Here is a 27,333-nt window from a genome sequence, read left to right as displayed (position 1 = left end):
TGGTATTTTGCGTGTCGTAGCAATAAGCCTAAAAGTAACAGTAAAGCGACTTAAAATAATGAAAATACGAAAGTCTGGACTGAGAAGAGATTCGAATGTGAAATCTCTGTATTCACGGTCAATAGTCTCATTCTGATCTCTAGAAGTAATGGTCTCTCTATGATATCGAAATTTATGTGGCGTTATCAACCATAATATGAAATGGTGAACGATACAGAAATTTGCCACGAGATGGCAGTGTTTGAAGTGACAAAAATATAGCTTTATTTTATCCACTTCACTATATTTATATAAACTAGATAAATGAAAAGTTAATACGGTCTTCATGCAAACATAAAATTTTTACTCTATCGCTAGAGATGTGAAGTTTTTCTTTTATTTTTCCGTAAATTTCGATGCTATTTTTTATTGAAATTTGTTGTTATTTTTCGCGTTTTTGAGCAACATTATTCGTGCCTCTTATAATTAAGATTTTCACATTGCTTTTGTTCTGGAAAATGGAGAGTTTAGTTTTAGTGACAAAAAATATATTCATGGCTTACCTTTGTGAGAAATGGTCGCATTCATTGCATTTGGAAAACTCTTTCATCTCATCGGCGCCTAGACATAAACACTAAACCATCAAACTGCAATAAATTAAGCGTGACAATGTCTTTTAAATGGAATTTTCACCAAGTAGGGTAGAAATAACATAACTCATAGCGCTTCAGGTACTTCTTCTTCTTCTTCTTTTCTGACCCTATCAACTGTTAGTCGATTTTAGTCATCTTTCTGAATTTTTGGCAAAATATATTTAGTTCACTATGCACTTGTTTTTCACAAGAAAGAAAGAAAGAATATATATATATATATATATATATATATATATATATACACACACACTGCTAGATCGTCAAATTACATCTTCTTGCATATCCATAAAGAAGCCATATAGTGGGAGGGATGGGATCCGTGAGCAGGTCAATTAGAGATGTAGGGAATGGAACTCCATGGCGACGCAAACCATTATATAATTTGTCTCGTTCTCTGTCGAAATTAGGACAATGTAAAAAAAGATGTGTGGCATCTTGATTAATTTCTCCACATGTGCTGGCTTGTTTTGTTGTAATATGTAATCGTGCTAAATGTTCATTAGTGCGAACATGACCTGTATGTAGACGTATTATAAAAATAATAACTGATCTTGGAAGATTATATGAGTAGTACCAAGGTTTATTTTGTGAATGTTCTGCAAACCATTTATATGTATTGCCCGCGGATTGAAATTGTTCTGTACACCAGTTTCCATTTAGCTTGAAGTCCGTCTATGGAAGCCTCGCAAGTGAAATAGATTCCGATCATCGGGCAGCTCGCTTCAGGTAACTAACTCTATTTGAACAGAAGTAGTTTAACGCGAAAAACGCCGCAAAATTTACAAGTGCAAGATTCGTTATTCTTCTGAAAAATTGAATAATTCGCGTTAATTCACGATTCCGAAACACTTTATTGTCCTTTGCTCATCTTTTCGATGTTATTTTTAAAACGAAAACTTCACGTTCCTATCAATAGCTCGTCTATAGTTTATCCCTGACATTTGTTTGCAAATTTCGTTGCACACGTCACACAAGTAAGCGAGTTGGAATGACAATTTCGTGTGTTTTGATTAATACAGACCGATGCGGGGGGGCAAACGTGATGTAAATATTGAATGCAGTCGCGTCTCCCTCGCAAAGCAACGGGGCAGTATCCATCATTCGGGATGACAGATGTGATGGGTCCAACGGTAACGAACTCGCCTCGGACAACCCCTGCCATCTTGTTCACGTCAGATCCAATATTAAGTAGAGGCGCCGTGAACCGCCTTCTGTACTCCAATGGAAGGGGGGGCTACCGTGTTCGGATGCTGCTGGACCGGGCTGACAAGATGTTATCCCGCGCGAGAAACCGGAACGAGCGGTGTCGATGCAAATCTAGCACGTTAGGAACAATGCCCCAATTATGATGAGAACTATTTTTTCGGAGCTCTGCGCTACATATTTTTTATCATCGAAGTTCGATATCGAATCAATACATCTAAAATATGTTAAAAATTGGAATCGATGTCGTCTCGAATTCGAGTATACCTACGGACCAGTAACTTTCAAATAATTCTTAAGCGGTCCCGAGTTCGATAGCCGGTGCAGGCTCGTAGTTACTTTTCTCTCGTAACGGTACGTGTAAGTAGTTACTTTCTGTAACATTACGCTATGTCCAACGTGGATACGGGCAGCGCGGTGCGTGCGGTGTGATGCGAGCGCCGCACCGCAGATATGTGCGTGAACGCAGGGAGTGTCCAACGTTACTGCGTGCGATTGTGTTGAGCAGTTGCGAGGAAAATGGCTTCCAGTTCGGTGCGCTCCGTGCTATTAATGGAAAGTAGTGTAATTAAAATGAAAATATTGAAGGAACACAAGAGACGTCACAGACAAAAGACGCACACAATCTTCAGGAATAGGTTGCCGTATGGAGAATTTCATCATCTGTATCCGCAGCTACGAGCAGATGAAAATGCATTTCATCAGTACCCAAGAATGACAATAAACACCTTTGACTATATTGTGAAAAGATTGGATGGTGCTTGTTATCATTAATTCCTGTACTCTCAGCTACGGAATCCCACTCCTTATCAACAATTAAACGATCTTTGAAACGAGGGTTTCTTTTATCCCACAACATATTTCTTCTTTGCACTTCTGCAATAAGCCCGCAATAAGCCCTTCCATCTTTCTCGGCGACTGGCCACCGGACGGCAAATGCGATACAAAACAAACCTGTTTGAAAATCAAACGTTGCGTGCGTTGCGAGCGGACGAATCGCACGCGTCACGCGTCTACGTAGGACGGGCTCATTGCTGACTACAGGTTTGATCGGATACGACTGCCGCGTTGCTCGCATCGCACCGCACGCACCGCGCTGCCCGTATCCACGTTGGACAAAGCGTTACGAATGTTATGTTATACTCGCGGGACATTTTTACATTGCTGAAACATACCTGAAACATCACTAATGTTTCGCAATGTTACAATGTTTCACGAGTTACGTATCCGTAATATATCTGAAACCATGTCGTGCTGTATGGGAATAATGTGAAATAATATCACTGTAATGTAACTGAAACATCACAAAACCTTACGGAAATGTATCTGTAATGTTCCCCTGACATGTTTCTGCAATGTTACATTGACACGTTTCTGTAATGTTGCACTGACATGTTTCTGTAACATTACGAATGTTATGTTAGATTCGCGGACATTTTTACATTGCTGAAACATACCTGAAACATCACAGTAATGTTTCGCAATGTTGCTGCAATGTTACAATGTTTCACGAGTTACGTATCTGTAACATATCTGGAACCGTGTTGTGCTGTATGGGTAGTGGTTCGGATTCCACTTAAAACTGTAGGTCCAGTCCCGATTAGCCTATCTGTGCATAAAAGTGGACTTAAAAATAAACTCTGTCACGCTTATGTAATCAGACCAAGGGATTTGGTGCCCCGGGAGTCAGCCGCCCCTGGTCTCATAAGATTGCGCGTCAAATTGCTTAACTAATTTGCCACCCATGAAATTGCACAGGTGATTTTGCCCAGCCACTGGGCAATTGACCGAACATATCTAGCAGCATCATCAAGGTAATTTGTCGGGCAATTCCTAAAGTGCGGTCGCAATTTAACGTTTTTCCTTTGATGTTTCCAGGACTGGTTGAAAGGCCCAGCGGCGAGTGCTTGCCCGAGCCCCAATGCCCTCACCCATGTCGCTGTGCCGATGGGATCGTCGACTGCAGGGAAAAGGGACTCACTGTAGTTCCTGACCACCTACCAGATGGCACCACTGAACTGTAAGTGTTACATCTGATATATTTCTCTCTTTTCTGAAGCAGGACTCAAATAATTATGTGTACTTTTGTTACAATATGTTATTAGTTCAAATACGTGAGTTCCAAGCTCATTAATTTATTTGTCTTTACATCTTGATTGAGGTGTATTAGCATTCTCAATAAATAAGTTTATACGTACCTTAGTATATATAAATATTGAAGTTAAGTAAAGAGCACTATTACATATGACAATAATGGAAGTTTAATTTTGTAGAGCAGGGTAGTAAAATCGATCTGTCGGCTTGTTACACACTGGCTCGCATACAGTAATAATAGTTGTATGCTATTGTTCGTAATATTTTATTGTAATTATTTTAGCATGAAAAGTAAAAAGATGGCTTATATAGATATAACGGAATACATTCATTATCTAGCTTATTTCTAGGTAAGACCACGAAATTTTGTGTATAAAAAGCTATTCCCTGAAAATTTCAATTTTTCTCATTTGCTTTTTTTTCTGGATATCGATCGGTTATTTTAAATTGTTTCTAGTTTGTTGTAGTATTTATTTAAAAATAATTTTGTTTATATTATTTCCACGAGTCGAGAGGACGCCACTCGTCTCGAAAAAAATAATGCAAAAAATATGATGTTTGCATCTATTACCTTGAGGCCTTAACAATTTTTATTTCTTCCTCTCTCTTACTGCCTCCCTCAATTCTCTCTCTCTCTTTATCTATCTGTATTGTCTCTCCCTCCTTCTCTGCATCTCCCTCTCTGTATGTCTTTCTCACTCTGTCTCTCTATATCTCTCATTTTTTCTCGATTTCTCTCTCGCTCACTCTATTTCTCTCTCTCTCATTCTCACTCACTCTATCTCTATCTCTCTCATTCTCACTAACTCTTATTTCTTTCTCTCATTCACTCGATCTCACTAGCTCAGTCGATTTCTCTTTTTTTCTCTCTCTCTCTCTCATTCTCACTCAATTTAATTCTCATTCTCATTCATTCTATTTCTTTCTTTCTTTCTCTCTCATTCTCACTCACTCTATTTTTCTTTCTTTCTCTCTCATCTCACTCTTTCTCTCTCTTATTCTCACTCACTCTATTTTTCTCTTATTCTCACTCACTCTATTTCTTTCCATCTCTCATTCTCACTCACTATTTCTTTCTCTCTCTCTCATTCTCACTCATTCTATTTCTATCTCATTTTCACTCATTCTATTTTTCTCTCTCATTCTCAGTCACTCTATTTCTCTCTCTCATTCTCACTCACTCTATTTTTTTTCTTTCTTTCTCTCTTTCTCACTTGCCCGACCCTGTGGCCGAGTGGTTAGCACATCGCGCTGCGACGCCAAGAGTCCTGGGTTCGAATCCCGGTCGGGCTTGGTTGTTTGTGAATGTCCATTCATCAATTTCATCATTTCATCACTCATCCCCATCTTCGCAAATTAGCCAACAGGCACAAAACGAGAAGTAAAATAAACTAAATCAATCAATCAATCAAATCTCTTTCTCACTCACTATATTTCTTTCTCTCTCTCATTCTCACTCACTATATTTCTATCTTATTCTCACTCACTCTATTTCCTTCATCTCTCATTCTCACTCACTCTACTTCCTTCATCTCTCATTCTCACTCACTCTATTTCTTTCATCTCTAATTCTCACTCACTCTATTTCTCTCTCTTATTCTCACTCTATTTCTTTCATCTATCATTCTCACTCACTCTATTTCTTTCTCTTTCTCTCATTCTCACTCACTCTTATTTCTTTCCATCTCTCATTCACACTCACTATTTCTTTCTTTCTCTCTCTCTCTCTCTCTCTCTCTCTCTCTCTCTCTCTCTCTCTCTCTCTCTCATTCTCACTCACTAATTTCTTTCTATCTCTCATTCTCACTCACTATTTCTTTCTCTCTCTCTCATATTCTCACTCACTCTATTTCCTTCTCTCTCTCATTTTCATTCACTCTTCTTTCTTTCTTTCTTTCTTTCTCTCTCTCTCTCTCTCTCATTCTCACTCACTCTATTTCCTTCTCTTTCTCATTCTCACTCACCCTATTTCTCTCTCTCTCATTCTCACTCACTATTTTTTGTCTCTCTCTCTCTTTCTCTAATAAGCTAAACGAGATTGATTCTTGACGTTTCAGTGAGCGAGTGCGTTAACTGGACGACTTACGATCTCGCCCCCGAAGTTACCGAGTTCGAGTCCCGTCCCGACGACAGGTGTTCCTTGCGAGTATCCCATCATAAATTTTATGTAATCATCGCTCATCCTCATCGTCGCGACTAGCCAATAAGACATGAAACCGACGTAAAATAAGGAAAATGTTCATACGAGATGGATTGTTTAACTTTGAGGCAGGGACGACAATTTTAAGGGTGTAAAATGATAAGGTGTGTATGTTAACAGATTATTCCATGTGAAAAAGTTGAGGGCGATATATAAATCACTGATATCTCGGATTTTTAAAATTAACCTAAACAATTTTCGTTATATGCCCCGTGCGGGACACGGCTAAACTCTTGGCCAGCTCTGGGCACCATCCCTGCTTCATAGGCGTGCGCATAGAGGTGGGGGGGGGAGCTAATACTCTCATTGAGAAATTTAGTGTAGTGGAATCTAAGCATTGTTATTGAACAATATTATACTCTTTAAGAAAAAATAAGTATTTTCAATGGGACGAAAATTCCAAGCAAGTACGGAGGGAGATGAAGGTGTATTATTTCCTATGAAATTGAATTATCCAACTTCGTTATGTAGCAAATTTCTTGTTATTAACACTCCCACACACTATATTCCTTAGTAGTGTTACCTCTGTGTGTTTGCATCATAAATTAATTGGCCATACATTGGAAATCATTAGCGGAGATTATGTAACATAAGTGGGGAGGGGGGGCAAGGTTAGTTCACTTTTTTTTTTGTAGACAAGGCTTAGGATGAAGAGGCCATAGTGTGGTGGCAAAATGTGTGGAGATAACTTCCCCCTCCCATGCCTTCCCTAATTGCCGTCACTGTTGAAAATGAATAAATTATGTGTAGTTGCTTTGGATTTGCTGTATGGAACCATGTTTATATGTAAAATAGCCTCTGAACCTCAGAGAAGGGAAATACAAGAGGGGAGCAAAGTACATTTGTGACAAGTTTGAGTTATTGTTAGGGCTAGGATTTTGATGCAAAAGCATCTTTTTTTGGGTAAGGGAGAAACATTGCATAAGTAGATAGGAACGTGTTTTTTATACGTAAGTGACTAAATTGGGATGCCTTTGTTAGGGAATATTTTTTGCATTTTTTGACCATTTTTGGAGTAAAGGTTATTTTTTACCGTTTTTGGAGTAAAGGTCATTTTTGACCGTTTTTGGAGTAAAGGTCATTTTTTGACCGTTTTTGGAGTAAATGTTATTTTTTGACCATTTTTGGAGTAAAGGTCATTTTTTGACCATTTTTAGAGTAAAGGTCATTTTTCTACATTTTGGTGAAAGAAGGTGCATTTTACCTTCAAATGTAACTTTTGAGGAGAGACGTTTCCGACTCTTGTCTCATTACCTTCAGCGCAGTTCTGAATGACTGTGTTTGAAGAAACAAATAAATTCTGTGCAGTATTGTTGATACAAGCTGTTGTGTAACAATTCAGCTCAAACAATGTGATTTCCCCCTCTATCAATAAATACATTGTCGCCAGACGGATTATTGTTAAAGAAAACAAGGGGTACAAAGTTTTGTGCTCAGTATCGGACATTTTGTCAGGGAAGCGATTTGCACATCATGGAATTGAAAGTGACTTAACAGCAAGTGTCTCAAGTGATATTGTTCATTTCAAGTATGCTCCTCTTGTGTCGGTGGAAGTCAAGAGAAATTTTTCCATGTACGTACAAGGCTCTCTTGTCCCACAATCGACAATCATTCACTTTTGAAAATTTGCATGTGATTTTCGTTGTGTACTGCAACCAGTGATGTGCGTCTATGCGTAAACAACGATAGTCTACATTCTACACGTAGACTATTTTATACACGTAGATTAGGTAATCTATGTAAACAACATGACGAAAGGTGATAACTTAGCAAAGAGCGCCGTGGAATTGAAAGAAAATTATACTGCGTATCAGTTGCTGATGTGCGAAAAGAACTTTTCATACTCTTTCTTCCAAATTCGAACAATTTCCCACCTAGGAAGAAACCTAATATAGGAAATAATCTAGTGTTTTATGGGAAAAAGACCACCCGTGCCTCACGACTGCCATCTGTTGTTGTTTTTTGCATACTATTTTTCTTCTTCCATAGTTGATGATAGAGGAGAAGAGAAGTTTTGTTGTAAAAGGATTCTTTTCAGTTCGTTAGGAACCAATATAGTTGAAAATGTCATTTTCCTTTCATGAAAGCCTTGAAAATTAATTTTAATGCACTTTAGATTGTCTACGTAGTCTATGTAAACTACAACCCAATGTAATCTACGCGTAGATTACGTGTAGACAACGCATGTAGACGTAAACTTATAGTCTACGGCACATCACTGACTGCAACTCGGTACTTAAAGTGTAAAAGATGACAAAAAGTGAACTTTCCTACTTGTAGTAGCATACGCAATGAACATGGGATAGGTATTGTAACGTTAATTTGTAATTTGAATTTCTATTGGTAGTTTATAAATTTGTTTTACAAATCTTTCAGAATTTTTAGGTCATTTTTCTAAGTTTATAGGGCATTTTCTTGCATGTATTAGGTCATAAATGCATTTTTTAAAGGTCATTTTTTGGCACTTTTTTTTAGTTATTGTAATCAAAGGGTCTTTGCACGCCTATGCCCTGCTTTCTGTCCTGCGTAGATCTCTGAAACCCAGTCTAGCTTCCTTCTAGGCTCGCCAACTAACCTCTCCGTACACCAGCCGAATTAGCCTTTTGGCAGTTATCACACGTCCATCTTTCCCCCTGTCGGGCTTGACGATTATAAGACGTATAATAATATCCTTCAGCAAGTTCACACCACTCAGAAATTACCCCGATGCAATAATTACGGCCCCGAGTTGATTACCGTCAGATACTTTTCCCCACCAGATAGCGCTGGTGTGCCTCGTAACGTGTTCCAACACGCTGGGAGCGACGTGTCCATTCTTAGAAGCACCGGCCAGTCGTTAGGCTCATAAGTGTAGGTATGTCAATATCCCGAGGTTATGGAAGCTTTAAAATGTTATTTCCAGCTGGTTCTGTTATTTCCCTCTGCCTCCTTTATTGTCTTTTTAGTGTCTAGATTCCGGGACGTTGAATCGTAAATCATTTTTGTGTTCGCTAAAAGATTTCTTTCGCTCGAGTGTGCTTTTCTGAAAGGGGCGATATAATTCCTAATTGCACATAACGAAGAGATCATTATGGGGAATTGTTTCGTTCTGCGCGGAGATGAATTTTTGAACGGAAGTAATGTGATAATTCTGCTTCGAGCTATTGATCTCGTGTACCTCGACCGTGAGAACTTTATGGCTAGGGCTGGTATCGATACGAGAATTGATAGGATCTCGTTTCGTCGTTTCTGCAGAGATCTCCCTTGTCTCGATTTGTAGAGACCAGTCTCGTTGTCGCATCGGTTTGTAGACACCAGTCTCGTTGTCGCCTCGGTTTGGAGACACCAGTCTCGTTGTCGCCTCGGTTTGGAGACACCAGTCTCGTTGTCGCCTCGGTTTGGAGACACCAGTCTCGTTGTCGCCTCGGTTTGTAGACACCAGTCTCGTTGTCGCCTCGGTTTGTAGACACCAGTCTCGTTGTCGCCTCGGTTTGTAGACACCAATCTCGTTGTCGCCTCGGTTTGTAGAGACAAGTCTCGTTGTCGCCTCGGTTTGTAGACACCAGTCTCGTTGTCGCCTCGGTTTGGAGACACCAGTCTCGTTGTCGCCTCGGTTTGGAGACACCAGTCTCGTTGTCGCCTCGGTTTGGAGACACCAGTCTCGTTGTCGCCTCGGTTTGGAGACACCAGTCTCGTTGTCGCCTCGGTTTGGAGACAACAGTCTCGTTGTCGCCTCGGTTTGGAGACAACAGTCTCGTTGTCGCCTCGGTATGCAGACATGAGTCTCGTTGTCGCCTCGGTTTGGAGACACCAGTCTCGTTGTCGCCTCGGTTTGGAGACACCAGTCTCGTTGTCGCCTCGGTTTGGAGACACCAGTCTCGTTGTCGCCTCGGTTTGGAGACACCAGTCTCGTTGTCGCCTCGGTTTGGAGACACCAGTCTCGTTGTCGCCTCGGTTTGGAGACACCAGTCTCGTTGTCGCCTCGGTTTGCAGACACCAGTCTCGTTGTCGCCTCGGTTTGGAGACAACAGTCTCGTAGTCGCCTCGGTTTGCAGACACCAGTCTCGTTGTCGCCTCGGTTTGCAGACACCAGTCTCGTTGTCGCCTCGGTTTGCAGACACCAGTCTCGTTGTCGCCTCGGTTTGCAGACACCAATCTCGTTGTCGCCTCGGTTTGCAGACACCAGTCTCGTTGTCGCCTCGGTTTGCAGATTCCAGTCTCGTTGTCGCCTCGGTTTGCAGATTCCAGTCTCGTTGTCGCCTCGGTTTGCAGACACCAGTCTCGTTGTCGCCTCGGTTTGCAGACACCAGTCTCGTTGTCGCCTCGGTTTGGAGACACCAGTCTCGTTGTCGCCTCGGTTTGGAGACACCAGTCTCGTTGTCGCCTCGGTTTGGAGACACCAGTCTCGTTGTCGCCTCGGTTTGGAGACACGAGTCTCGTTGTCGCCTCGGTTTGCAGACACGAGTCTCGTTGTCGCCTCGGTTTGGAGACACCAGTCTCGTTGTCGCCTCGGTTTGCAGACACCAGTCTCGTTGTCGCCTCGGTTTGCAGACACCAGTCTCGTTGTCGCCTCGGTTTGCAGACACCAGTCTCGTTGTCGCCTCGGTTTGCAGACACCAGTCTCGTTGTCGCCTCGGTTTGCAGACACCAGTCTCGTTGTCGCCTCGGTTTGCAGACACCAGTCTCGTTGTCGCCTCGGTTTGCAGACACCAGTCTCGTTGTCGCCTCGGTTTGCAGACACCAGTCTCGTTGTCGCCTCGGTTTGCAGACACCAGTCTCGTTGTCGCCTCGGTTTGCAGACACCAGTCTCGTTGTCGCCTCGGTTTGCAGACACCAGTCTCGTTGTCGCCTCGGTTTGCAGTCACCAGTCTCGTTGTCGCCTCGGTTTGCAGACACCAGTCTCGTTGTCGCCTCGGTTTGCAGACACCAGTCTCGTTGTCGCCTCGGTTTGCAGACACCAGTCTCGTTGTCGCCTCGGTTTGCAGACACCAGTCTCGTTGTCGCCTCGGTTTGGAGACACCAGTCTCGTTGTCGCCTCGGTTTGGAGACACCAGTCTCGTTGTCGCCTCGGTTTGGAGACACCAGTCTCGTTGTCGCCTCGGTTTGGAGACACCAGTCTCGTTGTCGCCTCGGTTTGGAGACACCAGTCTCGTTGTCGCCTCGGTTTGGAGACACCAGTCTCGTTGTCGCCTCGGTTTGGAGACACCAGTCTCGTTGTCGCCTCGGTTTGGAGACACAAGTCTCGTTGTCGCCTCGGTTTGGAGACACCAGTCTCGTTGTCGCCTCGGTTTGGAGACACCAGTCTCGTTGTCGCCTCGGTTTGGAGACACCAGTCTCGTTGTCGCCTCGGTTTGGAGACACCAGTCTCGTTGTCGCCTCGGTTTGCAGACACCAGTCTCGTTGTCGCCTCGGTTTGGAGACACCAGTCTCGTTGTCGCCTCGATTTGCAGACACCAGTCTCGTTGTCGCCTCGATTTGCGGACACTGCTAGTGGAATTGTATTTTTCAGAAATCTTGTAACACCAGCGAAAGACAACTTCCCAGAAACAGACGATCTAAATAAAGGGTCATCTTCTTGGAAACAGGGTCGGACACGATTAAGGGAGAAGAAAGACGAACTACTTCTTGGAAGTTGTCGCAGGGGGTCCTGGCTTCGGTCCCGAGTTCCCCCTCGCGAGCGCATGTGTCTGTGTCGCTTTCCATTACATGCACCGTCGCCCAGCTTAACGAGCCAGAAAATCCAATATCTTTCGGCGTCCGGGGTACGGAGACACGAAAACAGGCTTTTCTTTATTCCATACCCTTCCCCCCCTGTTGATTTATTTAGTTTCGCCTTTTTTTTAACGTTACGGACTAGGTAGCCCCAGTTGCTAACGCAGGGTGCCCCTGATTTTGAGCGAGGGTGCAATGGGACCATGGACAGGGGATTCCCCAGTGCTGTGTGATGCTAAGATTGATGAGACTTAGTCCGTAATAGCTTCAGGAATGTTCCATCGCTGGCCTGTCTTGGTTAGGAAGAGCAAGCAGACGGTCAAAAAGAAATCGTGCAGAGAAGAGCAAGTTAAAAGAGGTAGGCGGATTAGAGTTTGGGAACTGATGAAAGCAATGTTGCCAACTGATGAAAGCAATGTTGCCAACTGGTGAAAGCAATGTTGGCAACTGCTGAAAAGTAATGTTGCTAACTGCTGGAAAACAAAACTACCTAGAACCTAGACATGAAAGTCTCTGAACCAGAGGCATTGTAAGCGCTTTACAAATGGTAAAAAAATACACATTATTATATCCCGAGCGTAATACAGGGTGAAATTTATCGGTTTCAAATCTTAATCAGCGTGGCTAGCTTGATGCGGGCCTACTTTTCAATAATACCAACAAATATCGTGATAAGACACACTTGTAAGCAACGCACTTGCCGACCTTCGTGGCGGAGTGGTTAGCGTGCTACGGCACCAGAGGTCCCAGGTTGGAATCCCGGCATGGGTGTTCTTTGTGGATATCCTCTTCATCCGAGACGACAACGAGACTGGTCTTTACAAATCGAGACAACGCATCTTCGCGATTAGCCAGAAGTGGCAGAAAAGCGAAGTAAAATAACCTAATCCAATCAATCAATCAATCAAATTGGTTCGGACACTCCCCCAAATATAACTCTATATACCAGGTGGTTATAATTAAAGTGACGGTGTTCAGAGTGGTACAGCACGGGCTGTAATGAGAGTAGCAGTCTGAAACTTCGTAGATATGCTAATGAAGCAATGCGCTCGCGAATTATGCAAAAACAAAAATTAGTTCCAATTCTCACCACCAGGGTAAACAATGGCGCTGTAAGCAGTCAAAACGTGGAATTTTCCGTAACTCTGACGTCAAAGTCGGTGACATTGCCTAACCATTGTGTGAGCTTCCTGGTTGTTGTTGGTGACGCTTGTTGCTTTTTCCTTTAGTAATGTTCATGTAATTCGAATAGTGAAATTGTAGCGATATTTCATTACAAAGAGTATTGTTTTCTGCGATTTATAGTGTTTTTCCTGTAACTATACCAAGTTTTGACTGCTTACAGCGCCATTTTGTACCCTGGTGGCGAGAATTGGAACTTTTTTTTTTTTCCATAATTCTCGAGCGCATTGCTTCATTAGCATATCTACGAAGTTTCAGACTGCTACTCTCATTACAGCGCGTGCTGTACCACTTTGAACACCGTCACTTTAATTATAACCACCTGGTACTTGCTTGGCAGGCTGGTATTTGGTGAGCATGCTGATTCTAAAAATGAAATCCATTTTTACCCTTCAGGTCTAGTTTTTTTCAAAAAACGGCAATATATTAACTGCCTTAATTTCACAATAAAATGTGTAGTTCCATTATTCGCCTAATAGATGGCTCTGTTTAGATAGTGGTGAAATATTGATTTTCTACAATACCAATCACCCAATTTTGAACTATAAGTGATACAGAATTGTAAACATTTAATATATCTTCCATCTTGACATGAAAAATTTGTAGAAATATTGTACTGACTCTTGTTACCTAAGTTTTCTTTTCGAAATCCTTCATAAAAATTTTATCACAGAATGGCCAGAACTCCATGGTGTGATATGGTGGGTTGATTGAATTTATGATCTACCTACTCTCCATCGACTGGAAGAACGAATTTAATGTAAACAAAGTCACGTGACTGAGAAATAGTTCCATTCCTTTGTGTTCTGGTGTTAATTTGCCCATGTATATTGGTCGTAGTTGTACAACTCATATCGCGTCCCAGAACTTCAGTATGGCATACTTCACATGCACTATATTCATATGCGCAAGATTTCTGCACAGCTGCCATTCGAGCATCCAATAGGATGTCTCCGAAGCCACGTGTATTTATTTAAATACATTCACTTCGTTCTTACTGCGGACTAAGAATAGGGAAACATCAGGGTTTTTGTTTTTTTCCAAAATGTCAAGCAGTGTTATTTACACTTCAAATTATCAAATATTTTTCGATTCCTCTAAGCGGAACACGCTGTATATGCAGGTTTGCACAACAGTATTGTTTCATATTCGTGCACCTAACGAGCGAGTTTCCACATTTCGAAAGGTTGGTTGGCTGCCCTTGAGGAACTCTTGAGACATCACTTGAACGCCGAGGACCACCAAGATGCAAACAAAGATCTGAAATTAGCCAGATCTCTCCTCGGCGCATTTCGTGAGAGGAGGGGAGGGGGGGGGGGGGGCAAAGTACTGCTTCTTCGTCTGTCAAAAAAGAACAACGGAGGCAGCATTGTTTACAACATTTCTCAAGCACCGAAATTGTTTGTTCAATCAGAGTTTAAGAATGGTCCAGGTTTCGATTCAGCTGGTAGTTTTTCTTTACTTGACCAGGATTTGGGAACGAAATATGTTTTTTCTTGATCCAAATTCTTGATAGAAGTTACATCTTATATTTTATGGAACAGAACTCCGTGGCGTAGTGGTTAGTACTAGGAATGGCCACAAAATCCGCGTAACGGATATCAGGATTTCAAATTATCCGATATCCGTTGCGGATATCCGGATAGTACAGCTATCAGGATAATACGAGTATCCAGAAAAATCGGATATTTGATGAGGGATTTGTAGAAAATCCGTACAGTGAAATAAGAACAAGACGAATAAAATAATATGTGGGTAGCCCATAAAAAGGATATACAATAAAACTGACCTCATGATACACACATTCCGATATGCGGACAAATATCCGTATAATTCGAATATCCTGGAATTCTGAAATATCCTGGAAATTTATTTTAAAATTGCCTGGAATAGCTGGTAAAATCAGATAATTTATAAGGGGATTAAGTGAAATTTTCTCGGTTACGTTCACGAATTTTCCGCAAAAATGCTGCAGGATACTTTCGCAGAGCAGAAGCTTCCATTGACTTTGTTCCAATATTATGCGAAAAGAACTTTATTTTGTGATAACTTAAGGGATGTTTTTACATTGTGATGTAATTTTTGAATATTTTAAAGCAAAACTCTGGTAAATTAATGCAAGATGCTAGCGCTTCATAAAGAGTATCCTCCCCATTGGAAAAAATTAAAGTGTCACCCTGGAATTTTAATTCGTCCGGGGCGGGGGGGGGGGGGGTGCTCATCCCCTATCAGCATCTAAATGCAAAAATGTGGGCAGGTAGAAGCCCTGAAGATGAATTTCTCAGTACAACTTGTTATATAAGATATTAAATCCTTCTAAGGATGTAAGATTATTTACGATTACATAGTATTTCCAACGAAACATTTGTAAGTTTTCGGGGCGGGGGCTTCACCCCCAGAGTCCATTCCCTGGCTACGTGCCTGTTATTGTATGTTATGTATGCACTATTAAAATGTTGAAAATTATGAGGTTTACCAAGCAAGTTTTGAATTATAAGGAATACTGGTATACACTTGGATAATAAACCTTACTTGTATTTTGTATTTACTCTTTCTTGTTGTGAGTTTTGTCAAATGATTAAGCACTTTAAACTCTTTATGAGCACAAAAGGACGTAGAATGTTACTCTTTGATATAGAATATTGTTCTCTATTTGAGGAAAAACGTAAAGTATTTTCAAAACCAGATTTTCAACTGTCTTGAATATTCATTATCTAAGGAACACAGGCCTGCCATCTATACTTAACCTGGGTGATCTCAATCAACTATTGACTATCCTTAATAATTTATTTCAGGTCTATCTTGATATTGTCATTCTGTTCTTGGTATGATTTATTTATCGTCGCTCTCTTCTTCCACTTTTGCTTAATCGCGACGACGACGATGATTAGATGAAACGGGGAAACATATATACCAAAACCAGGACCCAAACCTGAAGTCTTCGGTGCTAAAATCTTGAGTCGACTGCTCAACACAGCTGCTTCACGTACAATTAATTATAATAGATAAATTCATTAAGTATTTGTGTACTGCATTTCGTTTCCTTGTTTAGATTTTTTAAATATATTTTTGTATGTGTTATTAATATAGTTTCTCCCATTTCTTTCAGGCGCTTGGAACAGAATGACATCACAGAGATTCCTCCTAAAGCGTTTGCTCCTTACAAGAGGCTGCGGAGGATGTAAGTTCATCTTAAATTTTTATCTCTTCTTCAGGTTCCACACTGCACTTTCCTGTTCACATAAAGTGTACAACATCCTCAATCAGTTGAAATTTAGTCTGTTTCCTTCTGTAATTATTGATTGATTTGGTGTTTTAAGTCCACTTTATGCATATTAAGGCTAACCTTCTGTAATTAGTATTTTAATAAGGTAGGTGAACCAATGGTCAAGCTTCTAAAGCAATTCACAAATCTCTAATGAGGGATAAATTTCTGAAATTAACAGAAATGACTCCTATAACTAATTAACAACGTGTATCAAATGGATATTTTGTAACATTGCTTGTAAGTTGTTGTTTTTGAAAAAAAAAAAAAATAATTGCAAAACCGTTACCAGTTCTCAAGGTGGCCCATGGGCAGTGATGTGCCGTAGACTATAAGTTTACGTCTACATGCGTTGTCTACACGTAATCTACGCGTAGATTACATTGGGTTGTAGTTTACATAGACTACGTAGACAATCTAAAGTGCATTAAAATTAATTTTCAAGGATTTAATGAAAGGAAAGTGACATTTTCAATTATATTGGTTCCTAACGAAATAAAAATAATCCTATTTACAACAAATTTCCGGAAGAAGATAAATAGTATGCAAAAAACAACAACAGATGGCAGTCGTGAGGCAAGAGTGGTCTTTTCCCCATAAAACACTAGAATATTTCCTATATTAGGTTTCTTCCTAGGTGAGAAATTGTTCGAATTTGGAAGAAAGAGTATGAAAAGTTATCTTTACACATAAGCAACTGGTACGCAGTATAATTTTGTTTTGCTTCCACGGCGCCCTTTGCTAAGTTATCACCTTTCGCCATGTTGTTTACATTGATTACGTAATCTACGTGTACCAAATAGTCTACGTGTAGGATGTACACTATCGTTGTTTAGGCGTAGACGCACATCAGTGCCCATGGGTCCCAAAGATGGCCCACGACTTATAGTTGGCTTAGAAAATTATACTTGTGCTCAAGAAAACATATTTATTCATGTTTTGAATGCAAATATTTAACGAATCTTTTCTGAATTCTTTCAAGAGTACAAGAGTATCTCGTCTATGAGAGAGGATGAGAGAGAGAGAGAGAGAGAGAGATAGATTTCCCATTGTCATCCTAACTGTCGCTTACGCGTCGATATTCCACGAAAACCATGCTATTTGTAACATTCTGATAAGGTGACCAGAATTTCACAACAAAACCGGACATTTTCATATTTTCCTGAAGGAGAAACGGGACAAAACGGGACGGTAAAATGTACACATTTTAATATAAAAACTTTTACGTCATACTTATGTTTGAAAACGAATTAAATAAGTAAATATTGCGTAAATTACTTACATAATATGGTGATATCCACTGCCCTCCAACAAGGCAGTCCTTTAGAAGTAGAAATCATTCTTTGATATTTTGTCGGTGAATGGATCTTCTTCAGCATATCCTTCTTTTCAAATAACATTTTGCAAAAGTTTATATCCATGTGGCTTATTATTCAACATAGCTTTCAAAGTTTATACTGTCACTTGTCCACAAACCACTCATGTACGAAAACACTCGTTCAGTGGGGGCACTAGCTCCAGGAGAACAGAAAAGAAACTCCAATATTTTAAGAAAAGTTCGAATATGGCACATTGTTGACATGGAAATGTGAAATAATTTCTACCCAACAATGCCTTAGTTAATAATAATACTATTTTTGAAGTACGCTGATAAATCATTGTCACAAAAGATGAATATTTTGGCGTCCCGTTTTACATAAAGAAAATCGGGACAGACTAAAAAGAGGACTGTTCGGCTAATACGGGACGTCTGATATTATGGTCAGGCCGGCGTAAACAAGGACAAGAGACTTCCTCTTGTTAACAATGGTACCCGAGGTTTTTACATACTAATATTTACTGAAAACAAGCTCTATAACATGGTTACCTCGTGCTAAATAGTTTATGTAGGCAGAGGCGCAACCACGATTTTTTGTCGGGGGCGGGGGGCAAGTACCAGGATAAACGTACCAATAATAATAATAATAATAATAATATTATTATTATTATTAGTAGTAGTAGTAGTAATATCAAAGAGGATAAAAGTCGGTGCTAAAGTATTTGTATAGAGCAAACGATTTGATATATTTTTTTCACATGTTCAATTTCACATTAGCTAATAATGGCAGAAAATGCATGATAAATACATTCCGAATATAATTCTTTTTAGACATATAACATGTATAACTTTCATGTACAACATATGTTTTACACATAATGCAAATTCGAGCGACTTAAAATAGGAGAATGCGTATGCAACATGCTAACACTAAATTGTGTACGTATTCAGAGTCTATTCAATGCATATATGTACAACATATATTATATAAATATATTACATTACAGAAAATAATTGTATTTCGAGCGAAGCGAGGAAGAAAATTTTACGAAATGTATTTTCATTTGCATAGAATTTAAAATCGAGGGGGAGGGAATTGCCCCTCTGTGCCCCACCTGCAGATGCCGTTGGCCGTCAATGTTTATCCCCCCTAGAATTGACTTCCCTCCAAGGTTGCCCCCCAGTGGTTGCGCCATTGTATGTAGGAAAGATTGAAACAAGCAAAAGGGGACCAAACATACAGGTTTCAACAATGCCGTCCACAGGCAGGAATATGCCGGTGCAAATCGACACGACCCAACAATGAATCATTACCTGCAACAAACGTGACTCTCCCTTACCTAACCCCACCCCCTTCAATGCCTTTCCTGGGACCGTAAATATGTAAAGAAACAATGTCGAAACTGGTAATATGCCCCCCCCCAATTCCCTTTACAGCTTGCAAGAGAACGCCAGAGATTTGAAGAAGATTACGACCACTGTGAGTAGAAGAAGAAAGAAACAGTGATGAAATCAATCTTCCTTTTATTCCCTATTTTCGGAACCTGTTATTTTAAAATGCCTCTTTTTCCTTTCCCGCGCTGTGCTGTCGTTGAATTGAACATTGAGATAGGAGGCGAGCGTAGAAGGCTACAAAAGTTGTGAGCAGTGTTGCCAACCGTATGATCCTTACCGTACATGTAAGATAATTTCACGTCTGATGCTTCAGAGTTTGAAGTTCACTTTACGCATAGATGGGCTAATGGGGACTGGACCTACAGTTTAAATTGGGATCCGAACCACTGTGTCTCTCGAAGCTTGGACTCCTTGATTACATTACCACTACGAAATCGTGGAATCCCAATTTTACGTATGTTCGTACGGTCCTGGAGATATTCTTAGACATATCGAAAAGTATAAGCAATGATATGGCAATATTCAACTACTATACGTACGTAGGTTTTGATTCTAATCTCTCTTTGTTTAGACACGCAATGGTTCGGATCCCACTTTAAACTGTAGGTCCAGTCCCTGTCTGTGAAACAATCAAACAAACAAAAATGTAGATGACCATCAGATATTCCTGCCATCTTCAAGAAATGCCCATAGTGAAGTTTTTTGAACACAACAATATTTAAAATTTAATAAAAACAACTGAATATTATCACCTGACTGCCGAACATAAAACACAGCAATTAGCAAAAAAACAAAAAAAAAACATAAAATATATCGAGCTTGTACGTTGATAGTGTAGTTCCTCAAATGAGTTTATATATATATATATATATATATATATATATATATATATATATATATATACAGGGTGTCTCAAAAGTAATAGCGCAAACTGACACAGGTGAAAGTACACGATAATAGAAGCAAAGAAGTCTCAGTAAACATGACTCTGCAAACGAGCCGTTTTCGAGATAATCGCTGATGTGTTATTACAAGCCGCCACTGATTTCATTGTTTGTAAACGTCGTCCTAGTTGATAAAATGCTAATAATGTGTGCGAGTGTGTGGGTACAAGCCGTCATTTTGTTTGTAAACGTCATCCTGTTTGATTACAACGCCACCTCTCGGAAATGTTCTGTTTTGTAAACAAAGAGCAAACCTCGGAACGCGCAAGGAGTAAAGCACTCGGTGTTTACAAAATGCAATCAATGGCAGCTTGCTTGTAACCACACATTCGCACACATTATTAGCATTTTACCAACTAGGACGACGTTTACAAACAATGAAGTCAGTGGCGGCTTGTAATTAGTGTTGCCCACGGGACGAGATTGGACAGGCTTTTAAAAATTCGAGACGAGACGAGATTGATCATGTGTCCCGAGACAAACGAATATTTTCGAGACGAGACAGCATTTCACAGCATTTCACAGCATTTACACGAGACGAGACAGGCCAAAGTCTCGTCTCGTGGGCAACACTACTTGTAATCACACATTCGCGATTATCTCGAAAACGGCTCGTTTGCAGAGCCATGTTTACTGAGACTTTTTTGCTTCTATTATCGTGTACTTTCACCTGTGTCAGTTTGCGCTATTACTTATGAGACACCCTTAGTGCCGTGTTTAAGGTATGCATACGTACAAGAATCCCTAAAGTATAAATGTACTGCCCAGGATACAAAAATACGCTCCATTTGACATGTTTGTACGGTTTTTACAGGTTAAGTGGTTGGCAACACCTGTTGTGGGTTGGACATGTAGGCGTATCTGAGCCTGTCGCGAATAGCATCAATTTTACCGTTAATTTTTGTTTTTCGTTTCTCCGAGGCAGCAGCCCCTCCCCCCATTTAGATTTCCGTAAACGCCAAGAGTTTGTGATGAAAGCAGGAGTATAATGAACGACCCACGAAGGAAAAGACTGAGAAGTGGGGAAAAAAAGTGAAAAAGAACTGCCTTTCACCTTAGTTCAATATCGCCGAATCCTACTTTTACCTTGCCATGCCTTACAAATGATGCCACATCTGTTTTTTTCAGAGTCAAATTGGACAGGGCGCTTGGGAGTTAATACCGTGTGAAAATTTCGAATGGCAACATTTGGAAGATGGTGACGTAATAGGTCACCACCACGAGCTATGTACCCGAATTTGGAAAGCTGAAATATGTTGACTTCAGATTAATTGCACTTCAGTTTTCTGGAGATTTCTTATTGGGTTACTTAACTTCGCTTTTGTAAAGGAAAATTGCTTCATCGCTGAACTATTTTACATATTTTCTTGTCTCCAGTTTTCATTGCTTGTAGTTCTTTCCTATACGTATTTGTCCGCTGTCATTTTTCTGCTTTTCTACATATTCTTTCTATCAGCCTTGCTTTTAGTCTCGTAGTGTGTCTTCCTTGCTCACTCTTTTAACTTTTAATACTCCCTTCTCTGTCTTGTTTCTTTATCTCTCAACCTTTGGAGATCTTTCTAGCAGATTGGCAGACCTTAGCCCTTCCTCAATGGCCACGGTTTTTTAAAGATCTTTCTGAATCTTTTTTAGTTTTTTTATAGCCTACTTCTTACATTATCAAGTTTTAGAATCTTTCTGTTACATTTCTCAATCTCTGAGGATATCTCTGCTCCATTTCTCACTCTCTCTCTCTGAGAATTTCCCTGCTTCTTTCCTCACTCCCTCTGAGAATTTTCCTGCTTCTTTTCTCACTCTGATAATTTTCCTGCTCCATTTCTCACTCTCTGAGAATTTCCCTGCTCCATTTCTCACTCTCTGAGATTTTCATGCTCCATTTCTCACTCTCTGGGAATTTTCCTGCTCCATTTTTCACTATCTGAGGATCTGTCTGCTTCTTTTCTCAATCTCTTAGGATCTCTGTGCTTCATTTGGCACAATCTGAAGGTCTTCCTGATTGTATTGTCACTCTGTCTGACCTTTTCTTCTTACTTTTCACTCTCTTGGGTTATTTCTGCTTTTCTTCTCACTCTCTGGGATCGTTCTTCTCACTCTCCTGGGACTTTTGCTTCCCTTCTCACTCTCTTGGAAATTTTCTGCTTACTTTCTCACTCTGAGAATTTCTCTGCTGCGTTTCTCAATCACTATGGATGTTTGGTTGTTTTCGCTTCCCTCTTTCACTCACGCATATTCACAGTATATCTTTCTACCTTGCTATTCCCATGTTTTATATCTCTCTCACTCATCTAGTTCTTTCATTTTCGAGTATGTTTGTATTTTTTTAATGTCTTTCCCACTAGTTTAGGTTTCTGCCTTAGGTCCTTTAGACGAACTTGATGTTTCTTTGTTGAAAGGAGATTTCTCTGTTCTTAGTTCATTGAACAAAATAAATGACATGAGATTGCTTGCTTGTTGACCAACGTGTTGTGGAGGACATTTGCACATACATGCGCGTCAGATGTGTACATACTATGTCTCCAGTCAGTGATGTGCTTCTACGCGTAAACAACGATAGTCTACATTCTACACGTAGACTATTTTATACACGTAGATTACGTAATCTATGTAAACAACATGGCGAAAGGTGATAACTTAGCAAAGGGCGCTGTGGAATTAAAAGAAAATTATACTGGTTATCAGTTGCTGATGTGTGAAGAGAACTTTTCATAGTCTTTCTTCCAAATTCGAACAATTTCTCACCTAGGAAGAAACCTAATATAGGAAATATTCTAGTGTTTTATGGGAAAAAGACCACTCTTGCCTCACGACTGCCATCTGTTGTTGTTGCTTGCATACTATTTATCTTCTTCCATAGTTGATAAGAAGAGAAGAGAAATTTTATTGTAAATAGGATTCTTTTCATTTCGTTAGGAACCAATATACAATAGTTAAAAATGTCACTTTCCTTTCATGAAAGATGAAACCCTTGAAAAATAATTTTAATGCACTTTAGATTGTCTACGTAGCCTATGTAAACTACAACCCAATGTAATCTACGCGTAGATTACGTGTAGACAACGCATGTAGACGTAAACTTATAGTCTACGGCACATCACTGGCTCCAACAAGCAACAACAGATGGCAGTCGTGAGGCAAGAGTGGTCTTTTCCCCATAAAATACTAGAATATTTCCTATATTAGGTTTCTTCCTAGATGAGAAATTGTTCGAATTTGGAAGAAAGAGTATGAAAAGTTATCCTTACACATCAGCAACAAAATTATACTTTTCTTTTAATTCCACGGCGCCCTTTGCTAAGTTCTCACCTTTCTCCATGTTGTTTACATAGATTACGTAATCTACGTGCATAAAATAGTCTACGTGTCGAATGTAGACTATCGTTGTTTACGCGTAGATGCACATCACTGATCCAGTATCACCTAGTCGTACTGGGAAATTATTAACAATTGTTATTTTCTTTAACAATAACAGGGTTATCTGCTTTGCATCAATAAGCCCCGCCCTTTGACCTTGACGCCCCAATAAACCTGACCCACCTAACCTACTCGCTCCAGGTTAGGTTTTTGTGCCGTTCAAGGTCAGAGGGCGGGGCGTATGATACAAAACATATGAATTGGAAAAGTGTTTGTCTCATTGAATCCTTTCTTTATTTACAGAGACTTGAGCAACAATCAAATAACGAAGATCGCAGCGGATGCGTTCCTGGGACTGAAGTCGCTCACCTCCTTGTAAGTTATTGTATGTTTATACGAGGGTAGAACTTTTAGTACTGGCAACACTGCAAAATTTTGTATTGCGTGAGACTAATTTCTTTCTTTAAAAAAATATGTCTAAAATTTGACTGCGTCTGCGCATCGTGTGAGTTATGCAAACTGAAGAAATTAAATTGATGTGAAGGTAAATTGTGTGGAACTACTTCACATCTGAAAATTGTTATCGTATAAATAAACCGAACAATATGGCTTGACATTGTATGGCAAGGTGTGTACCAGTCATGAAATTATGCTTTGGTCAATAATTTTTGCTATCTTTTTTACAGTATAGTGAATGTATATTGTTATATACCTGTACTGGGATTTGATTAAATTGAATATTTGGAAATCTAACATTATATTGAGTTGTGGTCAAGATTTGTGCACTTTGTTTCTTAAGAACTACATTATTGTATACGTGAAGTTTTGTAAAAATATTAGATAAACCAATGTGGCCATTCCCCATCCAGGTTGAAGTCTGAAGTATTAATTTTTACATGCATTAATAATTAAAGCAAGTCTAAATATATTGTTAAAGTACAGCTTCAATTTTCATCGTACAGTTTTTTCATTGAATAAAAATTTTATTTTCTTCATTTCACAACTATATTTAAGTAGGTTGATTGTTTTTGAAGACGGGGATGAGTGATGATATGATGAAATTGATGAATGGACACTCACAAACATCCATGCCCAGGCTGGGATTCGAACCCGGGACCCCTGGCGTCGTAGCGCGATGTGCTAACCACTCCGCCACGTGGGCCGGCTATACCTAAGCCGGAAGCGATAAAATGAATGTTAATACAATTGGAAAAAAAGGTCGACTCTTTTGGATTTGTTATTTTGGTAGACACCCTGTATGGTACTGATGCCAAAGGAATTTACTATACCGGGTGTGTCACGGAATATGACTACATACAGTGTGTATTTCAGTATTTCTATCTCTCTTGGTGGGTGAGAGGTACTGGGATCGGAAAAAAACTTGGGAGACAAATTCTACAAGTTAACTTTTTTGTTATGAGTGTGTCGCTTTGTGTGATACATCATTTTCTCATCTTTGTTTCTTGTATTTTACAGAGTTCTGTATGGGAACAAGATAACTGATTTGCCTGCAGGGATATTCCATGGTCTCACCTCGCTACAACTGCTGTAAGTGCCTTGTAATAACCTTTTCCATGTAGTTGATACATCAGCATCTCATATTCCTAGTAATGGTAATAATGTTTACTCGATACAAACATTCTTTGGTTGTTTAAAAATTGCTCAATGTTCATCGGAAATGCTGTAAATATGTTGATCAAAGATTAACGAGGGTTGTATATTGACAGTTAATGTTACCGAGACGAGATGACCAGCTCTTTGACAGGGGCGGCACCAGGAGGATGCGAAGGGGTGCCAGCCTTCCCTTCAGCACACCATTTTCGAAAACCTTTTTCAGCCAAAAAATAGTTTCTGTCAACTGAACATTTTTTTAAGACGATGCCAATCAAATAATTATTCGCCAGTATTAGTTGTTATTTAGTAATCGTACGCATTTTGCTTATATTTATATTTTGGTAAAAAAAATACCAAATTTAGTAAATGCTATTTTCTTGTTTATTACCAACATATTATAATATTTTATAAAAATAAATTGTTTTGAGTTTTACTTAAAGTTCACTTTATGCACAGATAGACTAATCGACATTGAACCTACAGTTTAAAGCAGGTTCCGAAACACTACCTCCACTTGGTATCGAACCCGGAACCCGCCCCCCCCCCCTTTACTACAAGGCGACGACGTTACCACTACGCTATAATTTAGGAACATATCACAATATTATGAATAGTCTGTTAATGTCGCTAAACATCCCAGCGACACAATCTCACATGAACTTGAACTTTTCTTCACAGAAAATAAGGAAACTCTATCTGCAGGTTATAGTGTATTTAGAGTTATAATATTTAATAACATTATAATGTAGGGTATTTCTTGACATAATCTTATTTATATAATAATTTTCCACCTTGCAAAGATAATAAAGACTATCTGTAATCAAACACCCACTCAATAACTACTCTTAGCGAAATTTTGTACTGTGCTTCCATCTGTTGACCAGTTTTGAAAAACTTAATTTTTTTCCCTATTAAATATTTCGAGGCTGCTCCTTAAACTGACTTCTGTCGTTATTTTTTAATTTCAGTATATAGCGTCTAAAGAATCCATCTCTCCTTGACATCTAAAACTAACTCCTTCTGACAACTAAAAAAGGTCATCGTTGTACCTAATTCGTAACTAAAATTAGACTAACATCCTCTTAAACATACTAACAATGAAACTTCAAGAACTAAAGAAAGTGAACAGCCTCTCGAGAGTTTGTTAATCCGCCACCGACTTCTAAAGGCTACAATTGAAATAGATAGAAAGACATAGACCTTGGTTTTATTTGTAACTAGTTAAAGCAGTGCCCAGGATTTTTTTTCGATTTAGTTATGGGGTTTTCTCGAACATTGATTTTGCAACACTGTGCATGCCATCTTAATGAGTATCGTTCCGCCACCGATATTCCAAAGCAGTCAGGGTATCGGTCCTTAATGCCAACTGTGAAGCATGAAGCCACATGAGAGAGAGAAGCTATTTATTAAGCAAATCTTGTAAATGAACCGAAAGAGTCGAGGTTACCGCTGCTTGAGAGGAAAAAATGAAAGCATCACTTATGCGTTACTGAAAGCAGTGATACAAACTCGCAGCACATTTCTCTCGTTGCAAAACGTAACCTCACAATATGTTGAAACATGAACCTTTTGAAGAACCGAATTCTGCTGGAGATATGCTGGGAGTATTTGATAGTATAGTTTTTCTCGGTAGACAAGGCTTAGCATTAAGAGGCCATTGTACGGGACAAAACGTGGGGAGGGGGGGGGGCAACTGCCCACTCCCTTGCTTCCCCCCTAATCTGTGTTTATTGCACAGATTCTACCTAACCTCCGGTCAATATTTTCAAATTTCTAATCATGCAGTCAGTCTTTTTTTATGCCTAAATTTGTAAACTGGGTATGTACATTCGACTGTGGACGTACACATATACAGGATGTTCATAAAGTCCGGTACCATTACAAAAAACATAGCTCGGAAACTACATGCAATAGAACAATGCTGTTGATTGCAAAATGACGGTTTGTTGCAGGTGTGAGTGACCAAAATGACAACACTACAAGAGATTTGGGACGTAGTTCAAGGTCTTCTGGATAGGCATTTCCCTGGCAGGTGGATAGGCCGTGATGGACCTATTCCCTGGCCACCGCGCTCTCCTGATATCACACCCTTGGATTTCTTCTTCTGGGAATATGTCAAAGATTGTGTTTACCGCACTCCTGTTCCAGATGTCGCTACTCTTCGAGGAAGAATAACGGGAGGATCCTGACTGTTACTGGTGATAATGCTGGGGCGTTTATGGGCAGAAGTGGATTACAGCCTTGATGTTCTGAGAGCAACTAGAGGGGCGGACATTGAGGTGTATGGCATATAAGCGTGGAGAATTGTAGTTCATTTTGCAATCAACAGCATTGTTCTATTGCATGTAGTTTCCGAGCTATGTTTATTTGTAATGTGACTGGGATTTTATGAACACTCTGTATGTTAAGATGCGGTAAACTCAACACGAGGCACGATTGTATAC

At 39.9% G+C, this 27,333-nt stretch overlaps 1 protein-coding gene across 4 annotated transcripts in view; it reads left to right on the top strand.

Annotated features, from left to right (window-relative positions):
* sli (slit guidance ligand) overlaps positions 1 to 27,333 on the top strand; it is a 710,118-nt gene that overhangs the window by 579,305 nt on the left and 103,480 nt on the right. For all 4 annotated transcript variants that reach the window (XM_083142573.1, XM_083142572.1, XM_083142575.1 and 1 more), the window contains 4 exons: positions 3,714 to 3,855; positions 16,112 to 16,183; positions 23,579 to 23,650; positions 24,752 to 24,823. In XM_083142573.1, the coding sequence (XP_082998699.1) occupies positions 3,714 to 3,855; positions 16,112 to 16,183; positions 23,579 to 23,650; positions 24,752 to 24,823 (358 nt within the window). The remainder of the gene's footprint in view (positions 1 to 3,713; positions 3,856 to 16,111; positions 16,184 to 23,578; positions 23,651 to 24,751; positions 24,824 to 27,333) is intronic.

This window comes from Lepisma saccharinum, chromosome 21 (assembly GCF_977018435.1).
Source record: "Lepisma saccharinum chromosome 21, izLepSacc3.1, whole genome shotgun sequence".
Lineage (NCBI taxonomy): Eukaryota > Metazoa > Arthropoda > Insecta > Zygentoma > Lepismatidae > Lepisma > Lepisma saccharinum.
The sequence above is the reverse complement of the archived record's forward strand: the minus strand, read 5'-3'. Positions and strand labels throughout refer to the sequence as shown.